Source organism: Triturus cristatus, chromosome 5_2 (assembly GCF_964204655.1).
Source record: "Triturus cristatus chromosome 5_2, aTriCri1.1, whole genome shotgun sequence".
NCBI lineage: Eukaryota > Metazoa > Chordata > Amphibia > Caudata > Salamandridae > Triturus > Triturus cristatus.
Window position 1 is genome coordinate 724,781,776 of NC_140588.1, and position 12,685 is coordinate 724,794,460.

Genomic DNA, 12,685 nt, shown 5'->3' on the forward strand with positions numbered 1-12,685 from the left:
GCAAAGTCAGGCTGCGCCAGCTGCGCAGACTAGAACAAGAATGGTCCCCCACCTAAACGTGGCAGCTGCCCACTAAGTGCTGGGCAGCTGGAAAACGAACTTCAGGCACTCTGCGTGCCTCTGGAGCCCTCTCTGGGCTCTGACCATTAAAAATGCCCTCTGGAGCCTTCGTGGCTCAGCACAACGTTGGAGCCTCACTGGGCTCGAGAAACAATCGTGCTCCCCTTCGTTTGGAGCCTCGTGGGCCCAAGACAGCCGGAAATGCCTCCAAGAGCCTCGCAGGCTCTAAACAAGAAATGCCCCCGTCGTTGGAGCCTCACGGGGCTCGGAAAGAATGGTGCCCTTCACGCTGGAGCAGCCCACTGCCTTCTGGGGCCGCTCCGGTGGCCACTACTCGGCCAGGCAACGTTGGAGCCTTCCCGGGGCTCTGACACGGCCCCCGCACCCCCAGCGCATGCGCGGAGTCCCCCAGCCCTGCTACACACTCACCGGGCTGATCGGGGACTCCCGCGTTGTCTCTCCTCCCGGCGGACGCCGAGGCTTCCTTGCAACGCGGAGGGGCAGGCACCGACAATGTGCCTCGCGCCCCCTCCGCACCAGCTCCGGCCGCACTTCTCCTCGCTCGGGTCCAGCGCGGGGTAGGCTCCCGCCTGGATCTTCACTGCACAGGAGCGCGGGGTAGGCTCCCGTCCGCTTCCTGCTTCCGTCTCGGGACCCGCCCCCAGGCCTGCCTGACTTCCGTCTGAAGCCCGGCCGCGGCGGTGAATTCCTTGGCAAATGAGAGGGGTAGGCTCCCTCGCCAGCGAGCACAACGGCGGGGTGGGCACCCGCCGAACTTGGCAGACACCGTCAGGATCGCGGGGTGGGCACCCGCTATCAGATTCCCAAGCGCTCACAGCGCTATAAAGCAACACAGCGCTCCCAGCGCTATGAAGATAGCAAAGCCCAGAGAAACAGCGCGCACAGCGCTCCCAAGTCCAGGAAGCGCTCCCAGGCGCTACAAGCAATGTCCAGCCACAAAAAAAAGGTCCCTCAGAGAGCAGGGGGCAAAGGCTGGGCCCAGAGCCAGCTCACAGGGCCCTCCAGCAGGGAGGCAGTCCCCAGTGGCGGTCTCTCCTGGCGCCCAGCAGCAGCAGGCCCCCCCTCAAGTGGATCCTGCAAGAGAACAACTGTAAGGGGACACAGCCCCTTTTTTATACAGTCAAATCCTTTGTCTAAGGTGCAGGGAAGGGGCGAACCAGTTCCAACAGGTTCCTGAGCACTTTGTTTTGCTCAGCCCCTCTCCCTATTCACTGGCAGGGCTAGGGTCATTAGACGCACCACAGGGGCCGGCGCCAGCATTGTGTGGGGGAAGCCCTGTCCTATTCAGGACCCAGGTACACTCCTCCCCAGCCATCAACATGCTAACTCCCCATTCACCACTGGGTGACTCCTCCTGACTCTGGGGAATTCCCTAGTCCGTCACCTGACCTCACCAGCCAATCGCCAGACAAGCCACACATTTCAGACTGCACACTGAAGTGCCCACTTCTAGAAGTGGCACTTCCACACCAGGTACATGCACGCTGCACACATCAACGCGCAGCATTCACTCCCACGAGTCCGCACATACCAAACACGGGCCTGCACACCCCACGCATCAGGAACTACCGGGACACATACATTCCCCCATGCATTCCTATGGGAGGGCAGGCCAACCTCAACACACGCACGCACTTTACCCTGGGACACAGCGGTAAAGTGCGCCAAAGTCAATAAAATCACTAAACCAAGTCACCATATTAAGCAAAAAGTTTCGGGGTGAACCGGCCAGAAGGGCCAAGTCCAACAAAAAGTGAAACAGCAAGTCCCAGAATGCATCTTCACACTGTTCGCTAAAAAAGTCAGTTTTGATAAACATATCACAATGGTTTCTTTTTTTAATACGTTTGGCCACTGGGACACCTCTCTTAACTGGGGATCATTTTTGATATTGTGGGATTGAGGTCTTGACTTTCAGTTTGGTGAGCTATGTTTACGTTATGTTCACCCCATGTAAGGTGGCCCCACTGAGAACCATCTGCTGTCCGTTAGTGCTAGTGCAGCTTGCAATTCTGACATATTTACTGGGCCTAGCCATGCATACACACTCCATCATCATACTGTGAGTGAGAAACAGAGAGTGGAAGTAGGTGAAAGAATTTGCATAAACTGTTCAGATGTGAGACAGTTGTTTTGAGACCATTAGATTAGCACAATAGGGATAATTTCAGAAACATCTCAGGGATGTAACTGCTATTTTCTGTTCTTGATACCGTGTCACTCAAAATGTCTCACAAATGCCACCGAACTGACACACACAAAAAGCCTCACACATAAACAACCTGAAAGCTTGGCAGCTATGAGGCTCAGTGCTGGGGCCTCTTCCACATCCTAGTGCCCTTCCATTTCTAGTGCTTTGCAGCAGTTTTAAGGTCTTAGAGTTTCTCGTTGCTCAAATAAGTGAATTTCTGATATTTATATGTTTCCCACGTCTTCATTGCTTGATTTTGCTCACGATAAAGTGTCACTCATAGTCGTTGAATGTCACTCATAATTACACTGAAATTATGAAAATGTATCTTCTGTGGGGACAGGGGATTACGCTCCTAGTCTTCACTTTGTTTTGCAGGATTTTGCTTTGTTAGACATGTCTTTTTTCCCTATATGTTTCTAAAATCCTTTATCTGCATATTTTACATGCAATCTTCATACTTTCCATCACTGTTTTCACTGTCCTATAGGTACTTGTGCATGTACCTCCTTGTGTGCTCTCTTACCATGCCTGCTGTCATAAACACACCAACTGTCTGACCTTTAAACACACCGTTTTCTGTGTAATTGTCAATAATTCTACAGCTTTGTACCTCCACGCACTTTGACACTAATTGGTAATTACCATTGGAAAATAAGTGACCATTGCTCAGTGCGCTATGCTTTGAGGTTTAAGGATTGGATGAGCACATAGTGTCAACACCTCTAAGATGCAGTGACAGGCCCTGTGAGAAACTCTTTACCTGCCTCCAACCGCAGCTCCAGAGATCTGTCATGACTATGCACACAATGCTTCAACTCACCCATCCCTAGAGGTCAGTTTACAGTATGCTCTATAAAAGTCATATTTAAAAACAAAAAGACAGAAACACTAAGCCCGGTAAAAACAAAGAGTTTTAGGCAATGCAAGAAAACATGGGCTGCTTTTCTCACGTGTTAAAATGTGTTAATTTCTCCATGCTAAAATCAGTGCCAACATGGAAAGGGTTAGTATCTCCTCTATGGTGTATTGTATGCACAAATGTTTGTTACGTGAGGGCCACACCTATTGGCAGTAGTGGCTCCAGGAGGGAGTACTGCCGGGTGGTGACGGAGGGAGGGAAAGGGTGGGGGGTAGTAAACTCCGTTAGGCCATAATCTGGAGTTTACTATCCCCACCCCACCCTACCCCTCCCCCGCCCTGCATCACCGCCCGGCAGCACTCCCTCCAGGAGCCGCTACTGCCTATTGGCATTGCCATTTCTGGTTTTACACACAGCTTAGTCAGTTCCTACTTCGCTACTTCTGCCATTTATCAATGTAATCCTCTCTTTCCTCTGCCCCCTTCATTCTTTTTCCCACATCCTGCTTTATTTTAAATTTGAAGCGGGGCTGCTCCTTCGTTTAAAAAAGAAAAACATGTTCAGTGACACGCTCTTTATAGTTTCTGTTTTAATTTAGTTCTCCAAGTTGGCTGTATAACCATCTTAAAATGGTAAATGAAAACAAAATGGACACCATGTCATGGTGCATTTGCATATACTGAAACATGAACCCCTATGTGTCTGTCACCAGGCAGAAGCCAGACACTTTCCTGAAGTTCACAGGTCACTTTCTATGTGTGTGCGTTTTTTTTTATATGCATTTTTATTAAATAAAAGGTAGTCCCTGTCACCTGCTATACATTCCATCTTGCATTTTATGATCCTTTTTGCGTATTTTTATTCATCCATTTACACCCCATTGTGTTAACATAGCCATAGCTTTACTGTATAGTTGCTATAAAAGCTTATAGTATGGTATAGTGTGCACTTTTTTCTTTAAATTATCACTCCACTTAAAAACCATAAATAAAAAACATTGCCATTTACAATGCCAATAGCTCCAACTCCAACAATTCGAGACCTATCGTATTGCAAATGCTTGTTTATTGGGCTGGCGAAACAGCTAAAACTAAAAGTTGCTCAAAGTTCGTGTATTCTGTTTTGATAAAATAGTATGCAGGAAGAACTCATGATAGTAACTGTCGATATATCACTTATAACACAAGCTTACCTGTTTGTCATTCAAGTCAGAGTTATGTCTTCTGTGGTTTACGCGGAAGCTCTGACGTCTCCGTATGAGGATTTCCTTGGCCTGTTTTACACCAGTTTCTGTTGGCAGTGTGTGCCTGTTGTATGCCGGGGTCTGATCTCCAAACATGAAAAATACAATCATTAGCAGGACTGCCCACAAAGGTAGCATGTGCTAGCAGATGCAAGGATGTATCTTGCTTGGAATTCAACTCTCTAACTTAAACACAGGCCCCCCCCCCCTTCGTTCTCCATAGGCCATGCATCATGCTCTCAAACTACCTGTACATAATATGCACATCAATTTGTCTCAACTCGTGTTATCTTCATTATGCAGATACTCCGTAAGTATCTGTCTGTTTCATTGTTTGCATTCAAATAGGTATCTTTTCCTGTTGCTTTTATATTCAGATTCAGTGCTTATTGTATGCAAACTCTTTCATGTAAACTGCTCTGACACACTTCCAGTCTGTATCTCACATAATAAAATAATTAAAACCACTCAATATATGTGATTGACTCACAACGTTATTCGTTGTTAAAACTCACACCAACCATTAAAAGAGCGAATTCAAGCAACCATGCAATCATGCATTTCAGGGGTATTTGTAAGTGTGAATGCTTCGTTTTCTGCATGTCACAGTGCAGATCTGCAGTTTCCGAAACCCTTTCAGCTCTGACGGATAAGACCACCGAGGAACAGGGAGGTGTTTTGCCCAGAACCACACAATTCGGGCAACTGAGAAGATCAGATTAGGAGTCTGATCTCACGTTTTACAAATCACTTTCACTGTGTTCATATCCTCTCAACAGCATAGATGTTAAGATGCAGGGCCAGCTTTAGGGGGGGTGCGACCTATGTGGCGGCACTGGGTGCCGACCTGGAGGTGGGGGCACTGACTTCAGGCGGGGCACTGTGTTTAGCAATAATTTACGATTAAAAAACACCTGCTGCAGAGTTCCTTCAGCATCCAGCTTTCAGGCAGCAATAAAAATGTCAAGATAACTCTTGTGATCAATGTTCCTGCTAGAGAGTGAGTGATTGGAGTTTTGTCTAATGACAGTTTTGACTCGCCATAAAGTAGAGCAGACGGTTAATATGCCTGCTGCAAAGAACAAATCTGTATTTTATGTGGATAGCCGGGTGGATTAGTAAAGCCAGCCTTTCCCAGCACTTGAAATCAAATAAAATGTATGTGAGAGAGGGGATATGGAGAGATGAGGTGCACCTTTACTGGGTGGAAGCGAGGGAATCCGAGGAGGAGGTCATTGGGGGGGTGCCCAAACAAATTGCCGCACCAGGCACAACCAGCGCTAAAGCCGACCCAGTTAAGGCGTGCATTGTTTTCCAGCGAGTTTCCACCTTGGTATTCTTGAGAGACATCGCATGCAGCTGCCCATGGCAGCCATCACCTGCAGATCTATGACTTCAGCCAGTGAGAAAAGAGAGGCGTGCGAAGACAGAGGACAGTTAGTTAAGAACATAGGGGCATTTTTGTGAAAGGCTTGCATCACGATTGCACCACGCAAAGTGGTACATGCATGACGCAAGCCTCTAAGTCAGATTTATGAAGCAAAGCCACACAGCATGGCTTTGAATGGCTTCATAAATACGTAGTAAGGCAACACAGCACAAATCACTGCGCTGCCTTACTCTGTGAAAGGGAGGCGTTCCATGGGTGTTGCAGTGGGTGTTCCCATGCAAATCCAATGGTTTTTGGCTCATTTCCAGATTTACCCAACCTGGGAATGTATCAAAGAGATATGCCTCGCCAGGTGAGGCGTAATGAGGAGAAATATCGTTATTTCTCCTCGTTTTTTTCCTCTTTGTATGTGTGCTGTATTCAGCATTCTGCAGCACACATAGAAAGAGGAAAACACCTCTATGGATTGTTTTTGTGCAGGAAGGTGCCCCTTCCTGCACAAAAGTAATCCTGCCTTCAACACAGGCACCCTTGCACCACGGTGCATGGGTGTCTGCGTTGGCACTAGGCTGCTGAAACCTTGCCACCCAGGGAGTAGGGATAGGAAAGCTCTGTATTGCTTAAATATGGTGCATTCCTGCCCTTTTCCAGTGATGCAAGGCAGCGCAGCAAGTTGACTTGCTTTGCTGCCCAGTGCCACTATTTTCATAAATATGCCCCATAGTCTGACAGCTTCTGAAGGGTATGCTACCACACCTCCACAGTAGTATGAAAGGTGCCTGAGCTCACCTTCACTGGAATGCTGTTCTGCGCTCTGGCCCACACGTTATTGCTCTCAGAGAACAGTGGTTAGAAATAAGTCCACACACTTGGCAGCACCCTAGTGTATCCCATTTAAAGAAGAATCTCCTTTACTATACTGACTGAGTGGGAAACAAAAGGACCATATCATAGAGTCGCATAGTTAGAATGGCCTGCCCTATACTTCTGCTTTCCCTCTGGCAAGGTTAGCTAAGCATGTATTCTATTATCTGAGAAATTTAGGAGTCAAGACAGAGGTGTAGAAGCCTTCCAGGATAGCAAGATAACATACACAGTTATAGGAGATCTCCATAAAATAAGTGGGGATTAAGGTAGTGAACACCAGCCATTTTATGCACAAAGGCATTGGAGAGATGGTAGGTGGAAAGATGGAATGAAAAAAGAAGTAAAATGTTGCATAGTATCCAGTGCTTAATCTGTGAAAGAATGAGTACTGATTCCCAAACCTCTGCTCAGATGCTGCTGGTCAGTGCAATACAATGTCAGTATGCAGAATACCAGGGCTGGTAGTCAATCGTAACTTTATTAAGTGTTTTTTAGTATCATAAAAGTGCAATAAAAAAATAATTTAAAAAGCATTAAAATGTTAAAAGGGTGACTCTTCATATAAAAAAATCAGTTAAAAGGAATTGGAGGAGTGACCGGTTAAGAGAAGACCCAATTTCATCCACTTATGTAACTCATTTAAAGTGCAATGATTAATCCGTTGTGTACGTTAATTGTGGGAAGTCCCACTACTTGTTTTCAATAGGTGCCATAGGTAAGAGGGCATAACACAGCACACATAGGGGGTATGAACTTGTTGTAAAAATAAAAGTGCTGGTGTGCACTGCCTAAAAGTAAGTGTTTTGAGTGCAAGTAAAATATATCTCTTCCCAGGTATTTCATAAAATTTACAAAAGAATACTATGTGCAAATTTGTTAAGGGTGTCATAGTGTTGCCCGGGTATAAGGCTGAGTCTGACAGGGAGTGGCAGTTAATTGGGAACCCTACCATGATCGGGAGCATATTTACCCTAAATCAGGTCAGGATAAACCTTTGTTGGTTACATACCAGGGTCAAATTTGTTTTCGAGCCCTCCTGTGGGGCTAGCCTGTTGTAAATGACTACCGACGATTTTACTCCCTTGCCCATCCTTCTCTTTTTCCGTGATATTATTCTGGGCACGTTGTTTCAGATGATTTTTATCTAGTTATTTACAGGTTTCAGAGTTCATAAAAAGTTTCGGTAGGCCGATCCTCTCGCATATAAATTTGACGCATCTCAGCCAGGGTATTTCCAGTGAGTGGTCTGAATTCATTGCATCACTGAAAATTAATTTATTTAGCCCCATTTCTTCTCACAACCAGATCATGTGCCAGAGCAATATAGGGGCCATCTTTAGTCTGTCAGAGATATACGGGGTTGCTAGTTCAGCGTGAGTTATGTAGTTCGAGCAACTAAAGGAGAGGGAGAGAGTATGTTTAAAAAAGGAGTCCTCAATCCCTTGGATGCTCTGTGTCTTAACCATTCCCCAGACCGCTGCACCATATGAGGCCACCGCCACTCTTTTGCTTGCATATATAGTAAGGAGTTCCCGTATTGCCTTAAAACCCAATTTCTTTGTGAATTATGATATCCCATTAATGGATTGTCACCTCTATTGGTTAGCATCGGAGACCACGTATTCTTATTATCAAAAGTATCTCTACGTAGGAAAAAGTGGATGATTCGCTCAGGTGATGCTGTTCTGCGTAGAAAACAGGTTTTATCCTAGGTTTGGCCCCATAAGTCATGATGTAGGCTTTGGAGCCATTTATCGTCAGGTCTTGGTCTGCCATAAAAGTAATATGATCGTCTAGTGATTAAAACAGCGTCATCTGCATACAAAAGGACTGGAAGGGGACGTGAGCCTAGCCTAGCTGTGTCCCTGGTGGATGATCTTAGGGCTGACTCTACCCTGCTCGTGTAGAGTGAGAATAGGAAGGGAGCTAACACGCAGCCCTGCCTGACCCCTCTTTTGATGTTGAAACTCACCGAGCATTCACCCTCCCTTCCAAAGCGCACGCACACACGTGCATCCGTATACAGTTGCCTTATATAGCTGGTAATTCCTGCCTCAATCCCCATGTCCTCCATGACCTTCCATAGCTTTGAATGAGAAACGCAATCAAAGGCTGCGGATAAGTCCATAAATGAGAGGTATAGCGTTCCCTTTTTGGCACGAAATACTTTCCTATGATTATATTTAGATTCAGGCATTGGTGTACTGTACTCAAGCCCTCTTTGAAGCCACATTGATTGTTCACCATAATGTTGTTTGCTACTGCCCATTCTTCCAGTCTGTTAAGGAGGATAAGTCCCATAACCTTTGCGATGGCATCCAACAGTGATATTGGCTGATAGTTTTGGGGTATGGATCTGTCACCCTTTTTATGGATCGGAATAATAATTGAAGTTTACCATGAGTTGGGGCTGGCACCGATGGTAGCGTTATAAACATTTGTGAGCAGGGGTTCCCATAGTCCTTGCTGATCCCTATACATATCTGAAGGGGTTCCATCTGGATTAATATCAAAAAGGGAAACAGTTCCATCTGGGCCTGGGGCCTTTCCTCTGCTGCTCTCATGTAAGGTTCTTGTGACCTCAGCCAGGATCACGGGCTGGAGGGTGTGTTGTGACACAGCTCTAACAGATGTCTCAGGGTTCCTGGGGTTATTGTGTGCCACATGATCTACTACTATAAGTGGAGGGTCTTTATATATGGCTGAAAAGTGATTGGCCCTGACCTCCTCAGCAACGTGGACATCAGTTGACGGCTCATGGGGTCCCTTGAAGTACTTATTATTTATTACCTTCCAAAAGGATTTACTGTACTTTAGGGTGCTTGCCCGTACCAGCTCATCCCCATGCTTTTTTAGTGTTGTTTTTCTTTCTACAGGCATTGGTCTGTTTGAAGTGGGCACAAGCCAGCCTAATTGATTGTCATTCATTCGGTTCCTGCTTTAGCGCTATATGCAGCTGTTTTCTTGCTAATGTGCACTCAGTGTCCCTCTCACACGCTCGTGTTGGTTGCATCGTATGTGTCAACGCACGTTTGATGCAACGTGTGATTGCGACGAACGAAGTGATAGTGTGTACTGGCTCTACCTTGGGATCTAGATATAGAACAATTTCTGTCATGGTATTCCGGATAACGGATGGGAGAGTGGCTGTCTGGTCTACTCTCTCCCTTTTAATGGAGAACCCATTTTTCGATGCCAAAATTAGATCAAAACTCACTTTTGTTCAATCTTTCGTATACGTGGGAGGGGCCATCCTTATCGCTAACATGGCACGATCACTATATCCTGTGAAGGTGGCATCAAATCTTTGAAATCAAGGTCTAGGGATTCAGAGGGCATTATGTAATCTGTCGTAGACTCACAATAATTTCTTAAGAAGGTAGGTACTAGGCTTTTACTTTCACTTAACACATGATTTTAGATCCTCAGGCGTACTTTCACCATGAGACTATTGAACTTTAGACCATATGTATCATGTGTAAAATGGGTACCAGACCCTGCGTATCAGTGATGCCGCATATTGATTTGGCTACATATGGGCAGTGGTGTATGTTAAAATCACCTACCCATATAATGTTTACAGGGCTCTGATGTGAGCCCGAGACTCTCTGAATAACGTATTCCAGGTCCCTTACAACTTGGGTTCTTGTGCTATCAAAGCAGTTATTATAGAAATTAATTAAACGAATATCTCCTGCCTCATCTGCTTCTCACAATAGCAAGTGAAAATAAGGAGATTTGTTAAAAAATTCCTGGATTTTCCATGATGTAGTATTCAGGATATAGGTTGCAAACCCTCCCTTCTCCCTTCCCCTTTCAGAGGGTTCAGCCGGGGTAAAGAAACCTAGATATCCATCAATATGATGGGCCAACGTCTCCTATGTTTCTTGCAGGCAAAGAATATGGGCGTTTGATATCAATCTATGGCAGTCAGATATACCAATCGTGTTTTTTAGCCCCGAGACATTACATGAAATAAGCCCCAACCATGGACTATAGGTGCATGTACAACGTAATTTTCAACTATGATTTCCTGCGCCCCTGGGCAGATGGCTCTCTTAGGGTTACTTTTCCCAGTCCTCAAAACGTCCTGCTCAGGCACTGGCTCTGTGTTCTTCTGCCCTGAAATGAGAACATTTCAGTGGGTACAACCAGGTTCAGTCCGAGTCAATCCTGTGCATTTAGCTCAGATAGAGACTCAAATCTATTACCCACTCTCCAGGATTCTAGGGGTCTCTGACTGTAGTCCCAGGTGGGTTTCCCATCTACTTTAAGATGGCTTAAAGATGGTAGTCTTACATCCATGCCTCTTTAATCAACTACCACACATGCCCTCCCCTTTTATCTCGCTCCAGTAGATTCCTTCTTTCTGCATTTGCCATCTTTCTTTTCCTCAGTCTTTCTCATCTGTGTGGTTTTCCCTCTCTTGCTCTTAGGAAATAGCCGGTCTTCAAAAATAAGTATGGGTGTCCCCCATTGGCAATAACTCCTCAAATTAAACGCTGTAATTATTCCTTATGGCCATGCTTTATCCCTTGTCAATCGGGAGAGTTGTGGAGAAAAATGCATATGAGGGAGGGTGATAACAATTAGATTTGATTATGATTTTATGAATTTATAAGAGTTGGACTAGGCTGCTTGGGCTCCTTTCTGAAGGGGTGGACACTACCTAGAAGTTTGGGCTGCACTGGTCCTAGTGGAGCTGGACCAAGATTGATTTGCTAATCATTGGTCTCTGTCTATAGTGACACAGTAGGCAAAAGGCAATTTGCTGGAAGGTGGGCTAAGCGATCATCAGTAGATGGGATTAATTCAAGCATTCCTTCATCACTTTAAAGTGTAATGCACTAGTGACACTAAGTGCAGCAGGTGTGCCCAGACTTGTATTGTCCTTGTCACAGGATAAAATCAATACCACACTGATGGGGGGAGGAGCCAAGATGGCGGACGGACAGGACGTCTGAGCTCCCGGCTCCGCAGCCCGTCTGCTGTTTACATGACATCCTGATCTTTAATCCTGCCTACGGCGCGAGCAAATGTAACCACGAATGCGCTGATACTTTCCGCATTCCTCCGATGTTCCCGCCGGCTTTTTTGGTCGAGGATTCATAGAGTTTGCCGACTTTGGACTTTGCCCACGCATTCTGGCCCGACCACCACCGCCGGACACCGCTTATCACGTACGGTGAGACGACCTGGGGCTGGACCGGCGCCGGGGGAAATGTGACCGGACGTGGAGTGGGCGGCCTGGCGGAGCCTTCTTCGCGACGGAGAGAATTCCTGTACGATTGGGTCCGGGCTGGCGAATCTTCCTTTGTCCTCCTACCAGCGGTCAGAGCGGTGACCGTTTGAGAGCGCCCACCACCCGCATTGCAATACAGCCGAGGGCTCTCCCATCGTGTGAGCCCCGTATAGCGAGCAGCAACTCCTCTTGCCCTCACTATTGTTCCTCCGTCCTATGGAGTCGCCCTCACCCCTCCGAGGTGGGCTGGCGGCGGAAATGGTGTCGGTGCCGGTCTGCTTCGCCGGAGAGGCGGAGGCCGCCATGTCCCTGACGCAGGCTTCACTGCCTGCTGTCGAGCTGGAGGGTGTCCCGGTGGCGCCTTTACATACAGTCGGCATGCTGCAGCAGGGAGCAGACCTGACCTATGGTGATATCCTTCTAGCCCTGGGGGACTTGCGGGCGACATGGTGCCAACGCACTCGAGAACTGGAGTGGAAGATCGATGCTGCTATGCCATCCAGGGAACTACTGCGGTTGTCTGACCCCCCAATGCCTCTCATTCCCTTTGAGGCGGATACAAATTGGCGACAGGGGGATACTATGGATCGTCCTCTCCCTGGTTACAGTGTCGAGGGTTTGTCTAATGGTCAAGTTGCAGATACAAAGCTCCCTTCCACTTTACAAGCTGAGACTCTGCCTCTGCGGGTGTTGCCGTGTCTGCCTCAACATCGCCGGAGTGTGTGCCGTTCGGTGGGGAAAACTGTGTTTGTCACTATCGATGTGGTGATGGTCTATGACTGGGAACTCTCGCTTCTTCTCCCTCTGCG

The 12,685-nt window shown here is 46.9% G+C and overlaps 1 protein-coding gene across 1 annotated transcript in view; it reads right to left on the bottom strand.

The window, feature by feature from the left end:
* Positions 1–12,685, bottom strand: part of LOC146829181 (sodium/hydrogen exchanger 2-like) — a 615,451-nt gene that overhangs the window by 49,956 nt on the left and 552,810 nt on the right. The window contains exon 10 of the mRNA XM_085607826.1: positions 4,327–4,458. Coding sequence (XP_085463952.1) covers positions 4,327–4,458 — 132 coding nt within the window. The remainder of the gene's footprint in view (positions 1–4,326; positions 4,459–12,685) is intronic.